Source organism: Engystomops pustulosus, chromosome 8, assembly GCF_040894005.1.
Source record: "Engystomops pustulosus chromosome 8, aEngPut4.maternal, whole genome shotgun sequence".
In the NCBI taxonomy this organism is placed as follows: Eukaryota; Metazoa; Chordata; class Amphibia; order Anura; family Leptodactylidae; genus Engystomops; species Engystomops pustulosus.
In genome coordinates this window covers 80,232,105-80,255,423 of record NC_092418.1, presented here as the reverse complement: position 1 = coordinate 80,255,423, position 23,319 = coordinate 80,232,105, and the positions used below count along the sequence as shown (strand labels likewise).

The window sequence follows — 23,319 nt, the reverse complement described above, 5'->3', positions numbered from 1 at the left end:
ACACAGTTGCCGCAGATTTGTCGGCTGCACATCCATGATGCGAATCTCCCGTTCCACCACATCCCAAAGATGCTCTATTGGATTGAGATCTGGTGACTGTGGAGGCCATTTGAGTACAGTGAACTCATTGTCATGTTCAAGAAACCAGTCTGAGATGATTCCAGCTTTATGACATGGCGCATTATCCTGCTGAAAGTAGCCATCAGATGTTGGGTACATTGTGGTCATAAAGGGATGGACATGGTCAGCAACAATACTCAGGTAGGCTGTGGCGTTGCAACGATGCTCAATTGGTACCAAGGGGCCCTGAGAGTGCCAAGAAAATATTCCCCACACCATGACACCACCACCACCAGCCTGAACCGTTGATACAAGGCAGGATGGATCCATGCTTTCATGTTGTTGACGCCACATTCTGACCCTACCATCCGAATTTTGCAGCAGAAATCGAGACTCATCAGACCAGGCAACGTTTTTCCAATCTTCTACTGTCCAATTTCGATGAGCTTGTGCAAATTGTAGCCTCCGTTTCCTGTTCTTAGCTGAAAGGAGTGGCACCCGGTGTGGTCTTCTGGTGCTGTAGCCCATCTGCCTCAAAGTTCGACGTACTGTGCGTTCAGAGATGCTCTTCTGCCTACCTTGGTTGTAACGGGTGGTGATTTGAGTCACTGTTGCCTTTCTATCAGCTCGAACCAGTCTGCCCATTCTCCTCTGGCATCAACAAGGCATTTCCGCCCACAGAACTGCTGCTCACTGGATGTTTTTTCTTTTTCGGATCATTCTCTGTAAACCCTAGAGATGGTTGTGCGTGAAAATCCCAGTAGATCAGCAGTTTCTGAAATACTCAGACCAGCCCTTCTGGCACCAACAACCATGCCACGTTCAAAGGCACTCAAATCACCTTTCTTCCCCATACTGATGCTCAGTTTGAACTGCAGGAGTTTGTCTTGACCATGTCTACATGCCTAAATGCACTGAGTTGCCGCCATGTGATTGGCTGATTAGAAATTAAGTGTTAACGAGCAGTTGGACAGGTGTACCTAATAAAGTGGCTGGTGAGTGTATGTTAAATGACAAACATGATAGAGGGAAAGCCACATATTATGCATATAAATAAATAGATCACATACAGACCGTCGGTAGTGTGCAATGTGCACTACCGACGGTCTGTATGTGATCTATTTATTTATATGCATAATATGTGGTTTTCCCTCTATTTCTTGTAACCCTGTCTGTGACTTTTATCAAAACAATGTATTCCTTGCATTACTATTAGCTGCCTTACCTTGGCGTGATAGGGAGCCCTTTGCTGCTATATAACATAGTTTACATCGGGTATTGTGCAATTCTTTCTGTTTGTTGCCCTATTCATGTTTGTCATTTAATATATATATAATAATAAAATGAAATTGACTTTTTAACCACTTGGTTGTTTATATTCGTTATTAGTTTTTCTTTTGTTCCTGTATGTGTATTGCTTTCTTGGGAGGTTTGGGGTCAGTGACCCCCGTTTTCCTTTTGGTGATTATTAATCTGTGAAATGCTGCATTTTTGTCAATGAATTAGAGAATGTGTTATTTTGTTATCCTGAGTACATATAAGAAACTTGTCTTCGTGGAAATACCCCTTTAAAGGACACCTGTCATCAGGTCTGTGTCCCTAGTCCTGTCACCTCTACCTGTTGGAGCAACTCACAAGGATCCCATCCCAGCCTTTATCTAGTTATTTCATACATTATTCATTGTAAAATCATCTATTCTTTATCATGTAAATGAGGCTGGTCACATGGTCAGAGGCAGTGATGTCACCCCTGTTACCCCTCCCCTCTCCTCCCCCTGCTGATGTCTGTGTGTAATGTATAGTGAAGCATGGCTAGTGTGAGTATATGTCATCTGCTGACATGCTGCATCCTCCTAATATACAGGTGAGAGACACAGACATGAGCTACACATGAATCTGACATGTTCTGCTGTAACATGGCTGCCTGGAGCTGCTGTATCTCTCCTATACTCACACACATGCACACACAGGCTGCAGGGGGCGTGGCCACCAGCACCAGGAAGCACATCATTATACAGCCTCGCATCATTATACAGGCTGTCAGTCACGCACTGGGGGTGTGGCTGTGCCTCCCACTCATGAATAGAGTGGACAGCTTGAATATGCTAATGCTTCATTGGACATTTCACAGGTCATTTGCATACAGCTTTAGGACCTCATTGCTTAGGTTTACAGGCATGTAGAGGGACAATGAAGGGATAGAGGCAATGCTCTCTAATGGCAGTTTATGAAAATATATTTAGTTTAGGGGGGTTATTTTGCATGACGGGTTCTCTTTAAGTTGCAATCTCCCACAAGTCTCATCTCTGTAATTCGCCATCGCTCTATTGATTTTAAAGGAAACCTGCCACTTGATCCTGGCCGAAATTACCTCCTCACACCACCCTCTCGGCTCTTTACCACGGAACCCAGGACATATTTTGTTTTGGGACTTAAACCGATAGTCTAGGCAAAAAAGTATTTTATAATCTATAGAAATGTGGCTTTGGCGCTTCACTTGTGTCACACTGGCAATTCCGCGCACCTCAGATATTTCTTTATGCACGCACCATCTTCGTTGTGTTCCTCCTCCTTGGACCGAGAGCCGAGTGACGTCACTGGCTCTTGGCACTTCTCGCTCATGCGCAATCACTGTATTTTGTGCATCCGGCCTCGCCACATTGCAGCTGTGCAAGATTCACTGCCTGTACAGGCAAGAAGTGGCAAGTCCAAGGAGGAGGAACACAACGAAGATGGTGCGTGCATAATTTAATATCAGAGGTGCGCAGAATTGACAGTGTGACGTAAGTGGAGTGCCAAAAACTGCCTAAAACTTGCCTAAACTGTCGGTTTGTGTCCCTAAACAAAATATGTCCCGGGGTTAGTTGTAATGAGCCGAGAGGGTGGTGTGACGTCATTTAGTTCAGGATCAAGTGTTAGGTTTCCTTTAATGTTTGTGTGACTTCTTACATATCATCAGATTTATAGCTCTCATTATGCTTGTGTGGGATGTGGAAGAGTGCCTGGATGTTATTGATTCTTTCCTTCCGATCGTTCCGCAAATTACTCAAACTTGAACTGCTGCCAAATGTGAGAATAATGGACAGTAGTTTAAAGAACACAAGAAAGGGCTCACTGGTGTATATGTTTATAACCTATTTGGTGCTGCAATATTCAAAATACCTTGATACTTTGATACAATATGCAAAACAATGTATTTGTGCTTCAAAAGTGAAGGTTATTTTTACCTTCTTTTTAAGTAGTGTTAGTTCTTATTGAAGCTTTTAATCCAATCAAGGGTGGGCGTATATCACTTGCTATGACTGATGCTATCAAGTCATAGTACATAGAGACTTTAGCGATTATCCCTTCCATAGCAAAGCTGTGACGTCACCTGAGCGGAAGCCTGCGAATGGTAGACAGCAACTATGGACATCTGAACACAGCCACCGGCTGGAGCTTGATGGGATCCGTTGTAGTAAGAGATATACTCCGCCGTCCACCATTGATTAAGAACGAACACTACGGAAAAAGAAGATTAATTATCTTATCAAAGTTTTTTTTTTTTTTTTTTTTTAATACTGTATTAGGAGATATTTTGTAGATTGCAGCACCAAATAGGTTATAAAGGCGCCAGTGAGCCCCCTCTCATTTTCAATATATTACAACTATAAAAACCCTTTAGATGCCATGTCTCCTTTGGCTGCTTCATTTAAAGGGGTATTCCCATTTGAGCAAATAAATATTTCTGTATGTATAATGAAAAGTTATACAATTTTCCGATAAACTTTCTGTATCCATTCCTAAAGGTTTTCTAGATCTGTGCTTGTTGTCAATCTGTCGAAAGCTTTTAAATTTACTGACGATGGTCACACAGGTGCGAGGCTCGTTATAACCCACAGTTCTGATTATTCTCTGTGATATATTGAGCCGCGCACTACTGTATGACCAAGATCAGATTTCTGTTCACTGGCAGTAAACTTAAAAGCTTTTGACAGAGTGACAGCAAGCCGAGATCTCGAAAACCACAAGGAATCTATACAGAAAGTATATTTGAAAATTGTAAAACTTTTTTCATGATACATACAATAACATTAATTTTCTGAAATGGGAATACCCCTTTTAGGGCTTGATATGGCTAGTTGCAGCTCTCCACACCATACCTACCTGCCATTGTCTGTTCCTGCCACTGTCTGTACCTGCTGTGCATAGTGAGTAGACTGTGAGATGGGGATCTCTTGTTTTTTTTTTGCAGGCAGTTATGTGAGTTGGTGAAAAAACATGGCTTTCTTGAAATAGTTGGAAAGGAGATTCTAGGGTGGTATATGCTACTTCCTCCTGAAGACAGAAGATTTATTAAAGGTACATTTTACTTTTGCTTTAGCTTTTAGTGGACTTTATTGTAGGTAGTGGGGTAACTTTAAATTGTAGAATTTGTTTTGTATCTTATTTCGGAGTTCCATACTATATAACAGCTGAAGATCATATAATCCTGTACCTGTAGAAATTCACTTGTGATGTCCTCAGTTATGTGTTACATGCATTGTATGTGACAGCTATCCTGTGGGTTGTTCATAAATAGCTTTAGGGATGGAAAAAGTGTGGATAATGGTGTATTCTGGATATTATAGTTATTATACCTTCTGCCAGTGCCATGTACACAATATGAAAATGCATCATGCCAGGCTGCAGCTGGTAGACCAGTAGCCACCTGGGAAATTTGTGTGTCGATAGCTTCCTGCATGATGTTGATGGCAGGAATACTGTGGGGGGGGGGGGGGGAGCCTGTAAACCCCTTTCTGTACAAAGTCATCATAGTATGTCAATACAAGTTTCATGTTAACAAGGTTTACCAGCATTTGTGACCATACACAGCTGCAGACAGTGTTGGATGTAACCATACCTTTGTGTGTGTTGTTAGTAGCAGCAGGATTCTGAAAAGTTAAATATTCCATATTGAGCTGGACTGGGTGCACCTTCTGTGTGAGTTCTACTGCAGATTACAAGGAACACAGCATTGTGAGGAGATTGCCTTAGTACTCCAATTCCGGGTTTAATCCTGGAATATAAATTCAGTTTCAAAATCTGAGGTTATTCAGAAATCTTTACTCAGAAATGTATGTGGACCTGTATGTATGTTTCTTTTGTCTAAGAAAGGTGAGTGGTCAGTTTTCTGGTGGTAAAATAATAGTTTCGGTTGATTTCAAGTGGTTTGTGAACATGCCACTTTAGCTGTGATGTGGCTGGAGGCTGAACAGGTGGGAATGCGATGGACATCCCATCGAATTTACTAAATGGCCGAGGCTTCTTATGAAATTTTATAGCAGGTTTGATTTGGTCTAAAATCGTTTACCAAGAGGACAGAGACTCTTAGTAAATCGATTGTGCGGTATGCTAGCAGAGGGGGACACACTGGAGGCTGGAGTTTAGAACTCCATTCTTGGTACATCTTCCCACTTTTTTTCTGTTTGTGTAATGCTAATTTCTGCTTTTCTTATTTTCAGAGTGTGGTCATATATATAAATATATAAAAGACAATCCCTTTCTGTCAATAGTCGATAATTTTGTGCAGCTGAAAAGTAAGTAGAGGTATTAAATCACTGCCTGCCCTGCATGTAACTACCTCTGTAAATGCACCATAGAAAATGTATGCATTTTAATTTTTCAGAAATATTATTTCTTGAGGGGTCAAGTAAGACTTCTATAATGAAAAGTGTATTTGTAATAGGCTGTGCCGGAGCTGTGGCTTAATAGACAGCCTGTCCGTGTTTTCCTTACATAATAATACATTGGGGCAGATTTATCAAGCAGTCTGAAAGTCAGAATATTTCCAGTTGCCCATGGCAACCAATCACAGCTCCGCTTTCATTTCACCAGTGCTCATGAATATTTTAAAGGGGAGCTGTGATTGGTTGCCATGGGCAATTGGAAATATTCTGACTTTCAGACTGCTTGATAAATCTGCCCCATTGTCTTTCATACGTCATTCTATTATGCACAACGTTAAATGGCCACATATCCGTACCTCTGTGGGACTGAAAAGAAGAAGAAATGTTTTATAAAAATGTAAAAACGTAATAAACTCCTTCCTGACATCCCATGTAATAGTTGTCCATGGCGGGAGCTGCGTTCCCGCATTATGCAGTGCTATTACGTCAAGCTTCTGGCACAGGCTCCTGAACGGCACCAGAAGCTGCCAACACCCACCTCCAACGCCTGCGATCAGAGATTCCTCCAATCGTAGGTGTTAACCCCTTTCACAGTGAGTAAGGGGCAGCTTAAGTGATTTGTAAAAAGTGATTAAAAAAATTATGTGCGTCAAAATTTTACCACTGAAAAGGATAACTCAACATGTAAAAAATATGCCCTAAACCAGCTTTGTCAACCAAAAAATATTGTTGGCGATACGAAGGCAAGTGAAATTTTCTCTGTATTTAGTTTTTCTTCAGTAAAAATCTATATTAAAAAATACATTAATGAGGTATCACCTTAATTGTAGTGACCCAAGGAATAAAGATAATGTTATTTTTATGGTACAGTGTAAGGCCCCTAAAAAATACAAGAAGAAAGTAATTCTACCAAAATTTTCAATTTTCTTTTCCTCCATACATTAAAGAGTTAATAAAATCTCACCAATAAGCTAAAGACCCACTAAAATGAAGTATTAAATATATTAAAATAATACAGTGTAAAGTGCCTCTAATCTCGCAGAAAATAAGCCCTTGTGTGACCAAATTGCCAATATAAAGATTGTATAGCCAATAAAAAGTGACAATGCCAATCTGCGTACTCACCGTTGGGGGGGGGGGGGGGTATCAAACTTTGTGGAGCATTTTGGTATTTTAGCCACCGAGAATGTGTACATATTTTGAAAAACACATTCATTTAGCCAAAAAATACAAATTTTAAAATCGCACACGATTTTGTTTTAACCCCTGTAACACAATTTAACCCCTTAACGCTGAAGCCACTTTTCACCTTCCTGACACGGCCCATTTTTTAAAATCTGACATGTGTCTATTTAAGTGGTTATAACTTTGGAACACTTTAACATATCCAGTTGATTTTGAGATTGTTTTTTCGTGACACATTGTACTTCATGTTGGTCGAGAAATTTAATCAATATGTTTGGTATTTATTTATTTATGAAATAAATGGAAATTTGCCAAAAATTTTGAAAAAAACAATGTTTTCAAAATTCAAAATTTTCTACTTTTTGGAAAGTTAGTCATATCACTAAAATAACTTGATAACTAACATTTTCCATATGTCTGCTTTAACTTGGCATCATTTTTCAAAAATCTTTTCCTTTTTTTTAGGATGTTAGGAGGCTTATAACTTTAGGTGCAATTTTTCAGATTTTCACGAAAATCATCAAAACCTACTTTTGGAGGGTCAGTTTAGTTAGAAGTGACTTTATAAGGCCTACATGATAGAAAACCCCCACAAATGACACCATTTTAGAAACTACACCCCTCAAAATATTCAAAACAACCTTTGGGAATTTTGTTAACCCTATGAGCGTTTCATGAGGGTGAAAGATAAATGAAAGTGAAATTACAGAAATGTAATTTTATCTTACAATAGATTCATTGAACACTAAAATTTGCACCTTCACAATGGGTTAAAAAGGAAAATGCATTTTACCATGTTTAAGGCAATTCCTCCTGAGCATGCCAATGCCCATTTTGTCACTGTACCCTTCTGTACGGGCACAGGGGGGCACTTGGAATGGAAAGAGCGTTGTTTCGTTTTTGCAGGGCAAATATGGCTGAAAAAGTTTTTATGTGTCAGGATGCATTTGGAGAGCCATAATGGTACCAAAACAGAGGAAAGCCCCAACAAGAGACACCATTCTGGAAAGTACACCCCTTGGAGAGTTTAGCAAGGTGTAATTTGTGTATTTGCCCAAACAGGTGTTTGATTCAATTAGGCCCCAAAAGGGAAAAAAGGTGAAAATGTTCTCAAAAAAGTCACTTTTACCCCAAATTTTTGTAAGCCACAAGGGATAAAAGATGAAACAACTCCCATAAATGTGTAAAACTATTTCTCCTAAGCACAGAACTGCACCACTTTTGCATATAAAGTGTTGTATGGGTACACAGTAGGGCTCAGAAGGGAAGGAGGAGCTTTGGCCTTTTAGAAGCCAGATTTGACAATCATCCGTTACATGTGTCAGGATGCATTTGGAGAGCCCTAGTGGTACCAAAACAGAGGGGAACCCCAACAAGTGTCACCATTTTGGAAAGTGCACCCTTTGGAGAATTTAGCAAGGTGTAATATGTGTATTTTCCCCCACAGGTGTTTGCTTTAATTAGGTCCCTAAAAGGAAAAAGATGGACAATTTCCCAAAAAAGTCACTTTTACGGCTAATTTTTGTATCCCATAAGGCATTAAAGATGAAACAACCCCAAAAAATGTGTACTAGCATTTCTCCCGAGTATAAAATTGCCCCACACATGCAAATAAAATGTTGTATGGGTACGCAGTGAAGCTCAGAAGGGAAAGAGGGGCGTTGGCCTTTTAGAAGCCAAATTTGACAGACATCCTTTACATGTGTCAGGATGCATTTAGAGAGCCGTAGTGGTACCAAAACAGAGCGGAACCCCAACAAGTGACACCATTTTGGAAAGCACACCCCTTAGAGAATTTAGCAAGGTGTAATATGAGTATTTGTCCATATAGGTGTTTGATTTAATTAGGGCTTAAATAGGACAAAGGTGAACATTTTCTTATAAAGGTCATTTTACTCCTAATTTTTTATAGCCACAAGGGATAAAAAAAAATGTAATAACCCCCCAAAATGTGTAAACCTATTTCTCTTGAGTGTAGAAGTACCCCACATGTGTATATAAAATGTTGTATGGGCGCACAGTAAAAGGAAAGGGGGAGGTTTGTCTTTTAGAAGCCAAATTTGACAGAAATGTTTGACATGCATTTGGAGAGCCCTAGTGGTATAAAACAGATAAGAATCCAAAAAGTGACCCTAAGTTTTGAATGCACACCCCTTAGAGAATTTTGCAATGTGTAATATATGTATTTGCCCCTACAGGTGAATGATCCAATTAGGCCCTAAACATTAAAAAGGTGAAAATTTTCCTATAAATGTCACTTTACCCCTAATTTATGTAAGCCACAAGGGATAATATATTAAATAACCCCGAAAAAGGTGTAAAACTATTTCTCCCGAGTGTAGAAGTACCCCACATGTGCATATAAAATGCTTTATGGGCGCACAGTAGAGGAAAAGAGGGATGTTTGTCTTTTAGAGGCCAAATTTGCAAGAAATCCTTCACATGTGTCAGGATACATTTGGAGAGCCGTAGTGGTACCAAAGCGGAGGAAAACCCGAAAAGTGACCCTAATTGTTGAATGTACACCCCTTGGGGAATATAGCAAGGTGTAATATGTGGTGTAGTGTAATACACGTGGTGAAATGAGCATTTGAACATACAGGTGGTTTCCAAATACGATGTGCGATGGAGTCCAAGATGGAAATTGCAATTATTTCTGGAACGTTCAGTGCCCGTTATGTGGCGCCCCTTATGAAATAATGTGGAGGGGTATAGGGAGCAACGTGACCTACCAGTTGTTACAATTATTCATTTTACTGAATTCACAACAGGTTGGGCGTGAATTTTGAATGTGTTGCGTATAAGGAGGTAGAATATACCAGGGGACCATCTAAACTTTTGTCACACTTGGAGTTGTCGCTGGTCTCTTAGTAGTATATAGTGTCCATCCTTAGTATATAGTGTCCATCCTTAGTATATAGTGTCCATCCTAACTCCTCTTTTGGAACAGACTCTTTATTGAGTCCTACCTTTAGAAGCAGCAGAATTTACCGTGAAAATGCTGCCCTGGCAAAACACAGGAACATCTAAACCAGAGGTACTGGGGCCCCGTCCTTCTTGTCCCAATATTAGTTTCCTAATATCTTCCTCTTGAAAACGGAGAAATGATACGGCAGGACCTGCACATTGGAACAGCTCGTAAGAGTTGTACACCATAATCTGTACAATGTACACGGCCAGCGCTTTTGTACCATATCTTCGTTTTAGAAGGGAAATTATCGCCAAGTGTTGCTCTTATTCACCCTAGCGATGCCCATTGTGACGAATATTGCTGCTTTTAGCTGGACCAAATCGACCAGCCAATAGCGGCAAACATGGACAGAGGGGGGCAACAAAACCCCTCTGAACCACAAGGCACAATTGGTGGCTGTCAGGAACAGCCGCCATCCTGCCCCGATCACCGTGTCTATAGACATGGTGACCGGTATTACTGACGGTATTACTGACGTCATAAGTAAATTCGCTGCTATTGGCTCGTCTGAATTGATGAGCCAATAGCAGCGATAATAAACTGGGGGTGTGTGGGGGGGACGTAACCCTTCTGGTCCATGGGGCAGGATGGATGGCTGTTAGGATCAGCTGCCATCTTGCCCCGATCACTGTGTCTGAACCGTGTTGGCAAGTCACTACCCGCCGCACCGTTCTATTACTACACGCGTTGGGAATAGGCTATACAATCTTTATTTTTTAAGCAATTTAGACAAATAAGGGCTTATTTTTTGCGAGACGCGATGCACTGTAAAAAAACCTTTATTTTAGAGGGTGTTTAGCTTATTGAAGCAATTTTATTAACTTTTTTCGTGTGGAGGAAAATAAAATCATCAATTCTTGTTTTGGATTTTTAGCATTTTTGAGGGGGGGGGGTCGCTGTAGCATAACAATAATATATTATCTTTATTCTACGGATCACTACGATTACGGTGATACCTCATTTATATAGTTTTATTTATATTTGTCCAATTTTATTGAAGGAAAACTAGAATAGAAAAAATTGAATTTGTTTTAGTATTGCCATCTTTATAGCAGCATAACTATAGTATTTTTTGGTTGACGGAGCTGGTTGTGAGCTTATTTTTTGCGTGATAAGTTGTTCTTTTCAGTGGTATCATTTTGGCGCTTGTAACTTTTTCGGATCACTTTTTAGAACATTTTTTGTAAAGCAATTTGATAAAAAGTTTTAATTTTTGGCAAGTTTTTGGGTTTTTTTTTTTACCACCTTCACCGAGCGGGTCCAATTATGATTAGGATTTATTGTACAGATTGTTACGGAAGCGGCGATACCAAATAAGTGGGGTTTTTTTGTGATTTAGTGTATTTTATACTTTATTACTTGTGTAAAGGGAAATGTGGTGTTTGGGGGGACTTTCACTTTCTTTTATTATTTATTTTTTATTTTTAAAAACCTTTATTTATTGTTTTAACTTTTTTTTACAGGTAAAGACATCTAAGCTTGAACAAGTGATCTTCTGATCACTTGTTCAAGCTATTTTACAGGTTACACAGTGCAATACAGAAGTATTGCACTGTGTAATGTAAGACACTGAGCATGCTGCGCATGCCCAGTGTCTTACAGCCGGGTCCTGCCAGGAGGCACGGACCCGGCTTCCGGATGAAGATCTCGCAGCCCCGGGCACCGGCAGTCCCGGGGCTGCGATCGGAGCAGCGGACCCCCCCGGTAAGCGCCGCGGGGGGGTCCGATTCCCTTCAAATTGCATTTAAATGCCTCTGACACGCCGCGGTCAGCGCGACCGCGGCGTGTTAGGGGTTAACACCCGCGATCGGAGAAATCTCCGATCGCGGGTGTTAGAGGCAGGTGTCGGCTATAATATATAGCCGACACCCGCAGCTTCTGGCGCCGGCTCCGTTCAGGAGCCGGCGCCAGAAGCATGACGTAATAATACTGCATTTTGCGGGAACGCACCTCCCGCCATGCAGTATTATTACGTCAAATGTCGGGAAGGGGTTAAGGGTAAAAATATTTATAAAAGTTGTTTTGCAAACGTTGAGGGGTGTATTTTGTATAAGGGGTAATGTATGGGGCTTTACTTTTAATCCGGCCTCTCAGTGACTTGAAAGCTGAAAAAGTGTACAAAGTGTTAGAAGAAAACAAAATCACTTAGATATGTTAAAGCATTCCAAAGTTATAACTTCTAGTGACAATGTCAGATTTTTAAAAATGGGCCGTGTCAGGAAGGTGAAATGTGGCTTTGGCGGTAAGGGGTTAAACCAATTTCCCTTACAAATTGTGTTGTAAATTGATAAACTATAAAAAGGAACAGACCTCCTTACCCCCTTAAGGACGCAGGTATTTTTTTGGCTCATTTCTAGCTTTCCACCTTCAAAAATCCATAACTTTCATTTTTCCTTGTACGCAGCTGTGTGAGGGCTTATTTTTTCATAACAAATTTTACTTCTCAGTGGCGTTATTTATTATTCCATGCTGTGTACTGGGAAGCTGGAAAGATATTCCATATGTGGTGAAATTGGCAAAAAATGCATTTGTGTCACTTTCTTGTGGGCTCCAAATAACGCCTCTGCTTTATTCTTTGGTTTGGTACAATCACGGTGATACAAATTAATATAGGTTAATTGTGTTACATATTCAAAAATTAAAGAAATGTGTAGGAAAAAAAAATTGCACTAATAACTTCTTCATACTATTGTGTACGAAGCTGTGGGAGGTGTAATTTTTCACTAAATGAGCTATCTTTTTCATTGGTACTAAAGGACTGTGCGACATTTTGAGCACTTTTTATTACATACAACAGTAGTGTTTCGGACATTTGGGTGCTGTTTTCTGTTATGAGGTTTACTGGACCTCCATATGAAGAGCTGCAAACACAACACTTCTACACAAAGGATTCCTTGTCCTATAATGAGTCTGTTGAACTGTAGGTGCTTTCAGTACCACAAGTCACAACCTGGTATTGAACCGTTCTGGCTAAGAAATCTCAGTACTTGTGCCATACTTTTAATACATCGTGCCACCCTGGGCTGGGCACACAGCAGAGCGGAAGGGAAGGAATAAAATTTTGATTTTGGAGCTCAGTTTTTAGTAGACGAGTGTTGGGGTGCTCCTGTGCTACCAGTACAATAGAAACCCCCGAGAAATGATACAATTTTAGGAAAGTGCACCCCCCAAAGAATTTATCTAGGGTTGTATGAGCATTTTAACCCCTAAGATCTTGGCTCAAATGTAATACAAAGTGAATAGTGTATAGTAAAAATTTTTTTTTTTTTTTTTTTTTAAATATGCCATGTATTTTGCCAAACTCATGCCACTGGGGTTAAACACATAAAAAATAATTATGCAGGTAGTACGCATATATTGCACAATTGCTCTATGCGATGTGGTGCGCTTACAGCGGCTGCAGAGAGGCTTATTCACAGCAGTGGCCGAACATTCAACCGGCACTATGAATAGTATTATTGTAGTATTGTAACTACTGACCTGATGGAGTTCTGCTGAAGCACGTGCAGCCGCGCTCTCCGGAAGAATCCTTTCTCCAGATATCGGAGAATAAATCCTGACGATAAGTATCCACTGTGTTTGTTTCTGTAGGTAGGGAGCGTTTCATCAGGCGCTAGGACGACTCTGTAGTTAATTTTCAAGGAATTTGGAAATTCAGCGACAGTCTGAGCGCCTGATCAAACAATCATTGCCTATAGAAACAAACCCAGTAGATACTGAATAGTGCTTGGCTCTCGTGCCTTCTGAGCTTTTCCCCTAGCAGCGACCTCTTTGATGTCTTCTAACAATGCCACAGTTTTTCTGGAAGAGAGGCTCTTAACCCCTTACCGACCTGTGACGTAATAGTATGTCACATGTCGAATCCCGGTACATGGAGAGGGCTCGTGGGCCGAGACCTCTCCATAGCCGGTAAGTCTTTGCCGCCAGCAAAGGTGCCAGCGGCTTAAAAAAGACGGCGGAGCGCAGGCGCCGCCATCTTTCCGTGGATCGACGCTCCCCGTGACGTCATCTGGGAGCAGCGATCCATCGCAATGGTAGCTTCTGGTCTCACGAAGACCCGAAGCTACTTCGGGTTAACCCATTCGTTACCATGTGCTGTCAGCACATGGTAATGTATAAGTAGTAAAATCCCCATATCTATATACTGTAGTATGGCAGTATATGATAGGATCGTACAGACACCCTAGGGTTAAAGTACCCTAGGGAGTCTGAAAAATAGTAAAAATAAAAATTAAAAAAAAGTTAAAATAAAATTATAATAAAAAAACCTAAAAATTCAAATCACCCCCCCTTTCCCTAGAATTGATATAAATATAAATAAACAGTAAAAATCATAAACACATTAGGTATTGGCGTGTCCGAAAATGCCCGATCTATCAAAATATGATAACGGTTTTTCACTGCGTTTAACCCCGTAAAGGAAAATCGCGCCCAAAGTCGAAAATGGTACTTTTTTGCCACTTAAATTTTTTTTTTTAATTCTATAAAAAGTGATCAAAAGTTCGTACAGTCCTAAAAATGATAACATTGTAAACGTCATCAAAATCCGCAAAAAACGACACCACCCACAGCTCCATACACCAAAGTATGAAAAAGTTATTAGCCCCAGAAGATGGCAAAATCCCCCAAAAAAATTGTGTACAGGAGGTTTTAATTTTTTTAAATGTGTGAAAACATTATAAAACCTATACAAATTTGGTATCCCCGTAATCGTACCGACCCAAAGAATAAAGTAGACCTGTCATTTGGGGTGCACAGTGAAATCTGTAAAATTCAAGCCCACAAGAATACGGCACAAATGCGGTTTTTAACCAATTTCACTGCATTTGGAATTTTTTTCCCGGTACACGGCATGAAATATTAAATAGCACCATTTTGAAGTGTAATTTGTTACGCAGAAAATAAGCCATCACACAGCTCTGTACATGGAAAAATAAAAAAGTTATAGATTTTTGAATGTGGGGAGTGAAAAATGAAAACGCAAAATCGAAAAAGGGCCACGGCGGGAAGGGGTTAAACAAAGTAGTGCTGGTGTAAAAATTGTCTACATAGAAGTGGCAGCCCTTGTCCAGCAGTGGGTGCACCAAATCCCACACTATCTTTCCAGCAATTCCCAGGGGGGGTTGCATTCTGGGGAGTCCTTCCCTTCAGTTACCCTGAATTTATATGTGTACCCTGATGCACTCTTGCACAGCTTATACATCTTCACGCCTTAACTTGCCCCTTTTATTTGACAGGAACTGGCGGAAGTCTCCCTTACACTGCACACTAACTGGTCCGCATGTGGGGTTTCGTACAAAAATAATTGGAGTTTTCTGCAATATGTTGCGCAGCGTAGAGATTGGTCTGGGATACAATCCGACTAATTAGGTCTTCACTAAAAAAAATATGGCTTCAGGGTTTACTTTGGGAGGACGAGGTGGATAAATAAAATGAACACTCGCCCTTCCACTACAGACTCCGGCATCCTAGGCAATATAACTATATGCCGCTGTTGCACTGTTCGTTATCCGGACTATGATTTTCCCTGACCTTCCAGCCCCTGCCCGTCCCCAGTATATAGCCAGCAGCCCCTGCCTTAGGTATGCACAGCCTATAAGAAAAAAAATAAACTCTGTACTCACCTTTCCTACACCCTGATGGCGGCGCACATTCTATCATGCAAGCATCTGTTTTTTTGTGCTGAAAAAACTCTGCCTATACTCGAGTATATGCAATTTTTATTTGTATTAGTAAAAATACTCATCGGCAAAAAATACTCCTAAAAAATGTTAAAAATTGTGCAACCTTTGGTCCCTCTACATGCCTGTAAACTTAAACAATTAGGGCCTAAAGCTGTATGCAAATAACCTCAGATGGGTGACTGACAGTTTGTATAATGATGTGACACTCCTGGTGCTGGCTCCTCTATGTGCTTCCTGGTTCTGGTGCCCCCTGCATCCTGTGTGTGTATGAGATACTCCTATACACATGACTGACATCCTGTATAATGGTGTGAGATATAATGGTGTAATGGCTCCTCCATGTGCTTCCTTGTGACCACGCCCCCTGAAACCTGTGTGTATGAGATATACATTGCTGTATCCTGTAGTAGTTGTATGGGAGGACAGAGCATGTCAGGTTCTTGTGTAGCTGATGTTTGTGTCTCTCACAGGCAGCAGATGAGCAGATGAAGCACTAGCAATGCTTTACTATACATTACACACAGACATGAGCAGGGAAAGGAGGTGGGAGGGGTAACCTTTCTGTCTCCACTAATTATCAGCTCCTAAACCACCTCTCCTGACGTTGACTCGCCATGCAGCAAACCTCGCACTTTAGCGGTGAACCCTACACCCTCGCACAGCCGTGCGCCTGTGCAGTTAACTGCTTGTTGGCGCTATTGGTGTGGCAGCCAGCTGCGCATGTATTTCCTCTCCACACCTTCCTGCTTGGCAGAGCTCGAGTACCGCTGCGCGGTGAGCCAATGTCGAGAGGCAGTGTTGTGAGCTGATAGAATATTAACGAGTGGGGGCAGTGCCTAGGGCTATGCTAATTGACAAGTGAACATCCGATTTGAAAGGAGCCATGAACTTGGGACTTGGCCATGATTTGTTGGCAGGGAGCCAGGAAAGCTTTATCGGGGTATAGTTCAAGAACGGAGAGGAGCAGAGATCTGAAACTAACAGGTATGTAATGTAATTTATAAAACACCAAATTATAAGCACAACAAATGAAGGAACATTTTTATAAACATTTTTATATTAATAGAACCCACTCCATCAGTAAATCATAACCAATTGAAGAAAAAAAAAAATGAAATGTTAGTCCAAATAGGCAAACTACAACACTACTTTAATGTAATCCTTTTCCACTAAAATCACACTACAGGCAGTCCCCGGGTTACATACAAGATAGGGACTGTAGGTTTGTTCTTAAGTTGAATTTGTATGTAAGTCGAAACTGTATATTTTATCATTGTAGTTCCCGACAATTTTTTTTTTTGCCCCAGTGACAATTGGAGTTTCAAATTTTTTTGCTGTAATAGGACCAAGAATTATCAATAAAGCTTCATTGCAGACAATTTTAAGCTGATTATTGCAGTCTGGGACTATTTTAAAGCATCCAGAGAGCTTCACCAGAGGTCACAGTGGGCAGAGGGGTCTGTCTGTAACTATGGGTTGTCTGTAAGTCGGGTGTCCTTAAGTAGGGGACCGCCTGTAGATGTACACTACAATAACATATCTTACATAAGTTTTTTCCCAAGGTCCATAGAACGCCATCCCATGTCAAAAACAAATAACAGTTATGGCCATGTAGCCGCTTGCTATTGTAATTAGTAAATAATAATATATTCAGTCATATGAAAAACTTTGGGCACCCCTATTAATCTTAAACATTTTTAGTTATCAAAATTTGGGTTTTTGCAACAGCTTTTTCAGTTTGTCAATTAGTTATTAGATATGAGGTTTATTGTACTAACAGAAAATGTGCAATATGAATTAAAACAAAATTTGACTGCTGAAAAGTATGGGTACCCTTATCATTTGCTTGATTTGAATACTCCTAACTACATTTTACTGACTTACCGAAGCACTAAATTGGTTTGGTAGCCTCATTGAGCTTTGTACTTCATAGCCAGGTGTATCCAATCATGAGAAAAGGTAAAGGCAGCCACTTGCAAGTTGTTCCCCTTTTTGAATATCCTCTGAGGAGGCATCATGGGCTCCTCTAAACAACTCTCACATGATCTGAAAACAAAGATTGTTTAACATAGTTGTTCAGGGGAAGGATACAAAGTTAAAAAACTTTCAATGATCCAGCCAGGTCGTACATTCACAGATCGTACATTCACAGTGGGATTGAAGGGGAATAATGAAATCACACTGTGAATGTACAATCTTGACAAAATAAAGTCTGAAGTTTCATTGGAACCTGGCTGGATCATTGAAAGTTTTTTCACGTTGTTTCAAACCTTGACAAACGAGGTGGAGTCCGTGCCATTTCCATGGTTTACGAGGCTGGAGGTGAGCTTGATCAGTTACCTTTTTCAAGAAGGATTCAAAGTTGTCTATGTTGTCCTGGGAGGAACATAGTAAGGAAATGGAAGACCACAGGGACAGTTCTTGTTAAGACCAGAAGTGGCAGGCCAAGAAAAAATATCAAAGGCAGAGAAGAAGATGGTGAGAACAGTCAATGACAATCCACAGACTACCTCCAAAGACCTACAATCATCTTGCTGCAGATGGTGTCACTGTGCATTGGTCAACACTAAAGCGCACTTTGCACAAGGAGAAGCTGTATGGGAGAGTCATGCGAAAGAAGCTGGTCCTGCAAGCACGCCACAAGCAGAGTCGCCCTATGAAAAAGCACATTTGGACAAGCCAGTTTCATTTTGGAAGAAGGTCCTGTGGACTGATGAAACAAAGATTGAGTTGTTTGGTCATACAAAAAGGCGTTATAGTGGCCAAAAAACACAGAATTCCAAGAAAAACACCCACTACCCTCTGTACAATTTGGTGGAGGTTCCATCATGCTTTGGGGATGTGTGGCTAATGCCGGCATCGGGAATCTTGTTTAAGTTGAGGGTCACATGGATTCCTCTCAGTATCAGCAGATTCTTGAGAATAATGAAGTTGAATTTACGCTGGGGTATGGATATTTCAGCAAGACAATGATCCAAAACACCGCTCCAAATCTACCCAGGCATTCATGCAGAGGAACCATTACAATGTTCTGGATTGGCCATCCCAATCCCCAGACCTGAATATCATTGAACATCTGTGGGATGATTTGAAGCGGGCTGTCCATGCTCTGCGACCATCAAACTTACCTGAACTGGAATTGCTTTGTAAAGAGGAATTGTCAAAAATGCCTTCATCCAGGATTCAGCAACTCCTTAAGAGCTGAAGGAAGCAACTAGAGGCTGTTATTTTTGCAATAGGAGCATCTACTAAATGTTAATGTCACTTTTCTGTTGAGGTGCCCATGCTTTTGCACCTGTCAAATTTAGTTTTAATGCATATTGCACATTTTCAGTTTTTACTGTGTCCATCAGTTATTATGAATGTCAAACTGAAATAGCTGTTGCAAAAACCCAAATTTTGATAAATGATTAAGATTAATAGGGGTGGCCAAAACTTTTTCATATGACTGTATTGTGCAAAGTGCCAGTGCTTTGCAAGTTTGAATACCACAGATCCTACATGCCGAAGGGTAAACAGTAGAGATGAGCGAGCATGCTCGTTCGAGCATTAGCGTACTCGCAACTGCTCGTTGCTCGGACGAGTATTTCGCAAGCTCGAGAAAATGGCATCTCCCGGCGTTCTGATTTTTAGCGGCCAATCACAAGCACTCCACCCAGCATGACGTGGTACCCTTACACGTCGATAGCAGCAGTTGGCTGGCCTGATCAGGTGACCCTGGAATATACTAGCCACTGCCTGCGCTGCTCGGATCATTCTGTCTGGATGCCATTAGGGATAGAGCTGCTGCTGGTCAGGGAAAGCGTTAGGCTGCTAGTAGATTACTGTTAGGCAGGAGTGATTCTACAAGAACCCAACAGCCCTTGTTAGGGCTACATTAGTGTTAAATTAGTGTTAAAGGAAACCTACCACTCGAAGTGGCAGGTATAAGAAGGAACTACCGAACACCAGCTCAGGGTGAGCTGGTGCCGGAGCTTATTTTTGTTAGTGTTTTAAACAGTTGTATCACGGTTTAAAACACTTTTTAAACTTTATGGCCGAAGCTGCTTTGGCGCAGGGAGGTACGCGCTCGGCGCTTACCGTGCGCGCGGCTACATAGGAAGTGAAGGAGAGCCGCGCGCACGGTAAGCGCCGAGCGCGTACCTCCCTGCGCCAAAGCAGCTTGGGCCATAAAGTTTAAAAAGTGTTTTAAACCACGATACAGCAGTTTAAAACACTAACATAAATAAGCTCCGGCACCAGCTCACCCTGAGCTGGTGCTCGGTAGTTCCTTCTTATACCTACCACTTCAAGTGGTAGGTTTCCTTTAAAGTGACAGTCACAGCACAAAATCCTTTTGATCCCACGAAGAGAGAAGACACGGCACTCACCGATATGCACAGCATGAAAAACTTTACATCCTTTACATCCCAGGTACCCAACATGGTATTGTCTCCCTAAGGTTCACAAAACCCTTGTAAACCCCCCCCCCCCCCTCCCCCGGCTGCCCGATAGTGGCAGGGATAGGGTCACTGTCTGAACCTTTGTCCAAGTATTTGGACTGGCTGTTGCGTCCCCTCCTTTCCAGCATCCCATCCTACTTGAAGGATACAAACTCATTTTTGAAAATGCTCTAATCAGTGACCTGGCAGGAGAATTATCATTTAGCCTCGATAGATGTTGAGAGCCTTTACACCCGGATCCCGCAAGATCTGGGTATAGAGAGCGTGCGATGTGTCCTCCAGAACACACAACAAAGTGAAGATTACATTCAGTTAGTCTGCGAGGGGTTAAAGGAAACCTACCACTTCTGAAGGTAGGTATGAGATGCAAACACCGGGCACCAGCTCAGGGTGAGCTGGTGCCGGTGCTTAGTCTCGTTAGTGTTAAAACCGCGGTATCGCGGTTTTAACACTTTTTAAACTTTATAGCAGAAACTGCTTCGGCGCTGCGTGCGCGCGCCTACATTGGAAATGCCGCAGGCGTTGCGCGCGCACGCAGCGCCGAAGCAGTTTCTGCTATAAAGTTTAAAAAGTGTTAAAACCGCGATACCGCGGTTTTAACACTAACGAGACTAAGCACCGGCACCAGCTCACCCTGAGCTGGTGCCCGGTGTTTGCATCTCATACCTACCTTCAGAAGTGGTAGGTTTCCTTTAACTTTCATTTTATAATCCAATGCATTTATGTTCAATGGGAGATGGTTTGTTCAAAAGACCGGCACGGCCATGGGCACTCCCGTGGTGTGCACTTTTGCAATTATTTTTTTGGCGGTCTTTGAAAGTAAATACATTTTTTCTCTTCCGAACCCATTTGCTAAATGCATTGTGACCCTGTTTCAATATGTGGACGATATTTTCCTAATTTGGGATGGGACGGAAACAGATTTCCTTAACTTTGTGGCATTTTTGAATGACACCAATGCGATGAACATGCCCACGGCCACCAACTCTCTCTCCTTCACTTCAGGAGCTTCCATCCCCACCTTACAAAAGAAGGTTTACCCTTTAGTCAATTCCTTCGCTAAAAAAGGATAAATAGTGAGGTGGATGGTTTCGAAAAACAAGCCGCTGAATTGAAGCAGAGATTAATGAGCCGTGGATACCCCATTCCTCTATTGGAAAAAGCTCTAGCAAGAGACACTCCGGTGAATACAGCGAAAAGTAATGTCGTGTTGGTAAAGGGAGGGATGAGGAGTGTGTGGCCTTCTCTTTTGGGTTTGGTCCACATGAGCGGGCCATTCGCACTGCCACACATAGGAATTGGAGAATTCTGGAACTAGATTAACAGCCCTCCGGAGTAACAAAACAAAGACCACTAGTTACCTTCAGACGTAGCCCCTCCATCAGAACCGAATTGGTATCTAGTCACCTTTCCACATCTGGGCAATAATACAATGACCATGTGCTATTCCAAAATACACAATCTTTATTGAAAGTAAATATCACATAAATATTATGCTATACACCAAACCAAAAAACATAAAAACATTTAAAAAGGATACAAAATCCTCTGTACAAAACCCAGGGGAGGGTAGGGCCCGTGATGAGGCCCAACAAGAGCAACATCTCCCTACCCAGCCCCAAACCCTAAGCCTGTCAATAACCAAAGATGTTAAAAAGCAAAAAAGATAGCCAAAAGATATACATCTATGAAATAGTAGCGTAAACTGTGTAATATAAATTGATAGGTATAATTACCAGGCAGGCCAGGCAAGAGGGTGTCTCCTCATTCATTGTAATGAATGAGGAGGAAAATCCCCATATGGGGATTCTATATTCTGGTTTCCTCTCCTTTCCAGAGCTGGTTTAGGGCTTATTTTTTACTTATTGAGTTGTCCTTTTCAGTGGTACCATTTTGCCGCACATCAATTTTTTTTTTATCACTTTTTGGAACATTTTTGTGAATTTTTTTTTTTCGTGTTTTGTTTTTACAGCATTTACCGAGCTAGTCCAATAATGTTACTGATTTATTGTACAGATTGTTACCAAATTATTATTTTTTTTTTCCATGATTTTGTTTTTTTGTACTTTATTTAATTCTTTTTTATTAAAAATTGTTTTTATACGGTAGCTTTAACTTTTACAGGTTGGCTTGAACAAGTGATGCTCTCATTGCTTGTTGAAGTACTTATTCCTATAACAGAGTGTAATACAGATGTATTACACTGTGTTGTGTAACACAATGAGCATGCTGTGCATGCTCAGTGTGTTACAGCCGGCTCCTGCTAGGAGGCAGGACCCGGCTGCAGGAAGAGGATCGCGCAGCCCTGGGGCACTGGCAGAATGGGAAATGTCCCCCCAGATGGGACATGTCCTATCTTTCCCTGTGTTACGGCACCGTGCGCCATGCATCGCTATGGAGAGATGAGGGGTCACCCCTCCTCCTCTCTATTGCGGCGAACCTTTGCCGGTCCGGCTACGGCCCAACCGGCGGTTTTCACATGAAAGAAAATTCTCAAATTTTAACATGTCAGCGACTTCGCGAAAAAAGCCGATCTATATCGTCATACATTGAGACTGTCACCATGTCACCGACAGCTGATCGTCACGGACATAGGGCCAAGGACCTATCACACCGTCCCTGCCCGACGATCACTGTGATTGGTCAGGGAATCCAGCCTGACCAATCACTGTTAAAGAGGGAGGGGAGAGCTGGTTCCCGGGTCTGATTCTGTCATATTTCGTGACAGGATCGGAGCCGTCAACCGAAGCTCTGTCCCCTCAATGTGTTGAAAGTGCCCCCTCACGTACAAATACCCCCCAAAACCCACTCCGACCCCCTCCACACCCCTGTTTCATCTTTATTCAGTGTGACAGCCGGAGCTGTCTTTTTTTTTTTTTTTGGTGTGATCAGGGCTAGCGGTTAGGGATATATACTGTATACACAAAAGCAGTATATAAATCTTGTACGTTATTACATATACTTACACCAACAGAGACCTTCAGCGTTTGTATCCCTTCCTGCACTGACGTTGCAGTTACTGGTTTTTGTTTTATTATAAAATTTTAAAAGAATGCTAAAAAAAAATACAAAAAATTATAGTTTCTAGTTTTATAGATATAATATCAGTTTAGTACTGTAGGGGTACATTACATATACTTACACCTACACAGATCTTCAGCGTTTGTATCCCTTCCTGCGCTGACGTTTCAGTTAGGTTTTTTCTTTCATCATTAAATTTAAAAAAAATAGTAATAAATTACAATCAAATATAGTTTCTAGCATGGCTAAACGGTTTAATATTCTGCGGATGAGGCCTATGCCTACATGTGTTCAGATACAGACACTGC

General features: G+C 41.4%; 1 protein-coding gene across 3 annotated transcripts in view; it reads left to right on the top strand.

Moving 5' to 3' along the window:
- The window catches only part of RBM44 (RNA binding motif protein 44), a 121,029-nt gene that overhangs the window by 31,820 nt on the left and 65,890 nt on the right, over positions 1–23,319 (top strand). For 2 of the 3 annotated variants that reach the window (XM_072121401.1, XM_072121402.1), the window contains exons 4-5: positions 4,295–4,401; positions 5,544–5,618. The exons of the other annotated variant lie outside the window; for it this stretch is intronic. In XM_072121401.1, coding sequence (XP_071977502.1) covers positions 4,295–4,401; positions 5,544–5,618 — 182 coding nt within the window. The remainder of the gene's footprint in view (positions 1–4,294; positions 4,402–5,543; positions 5,619–23,319) is intronic. 3 annotated transcript variants of the gene reach the window in all.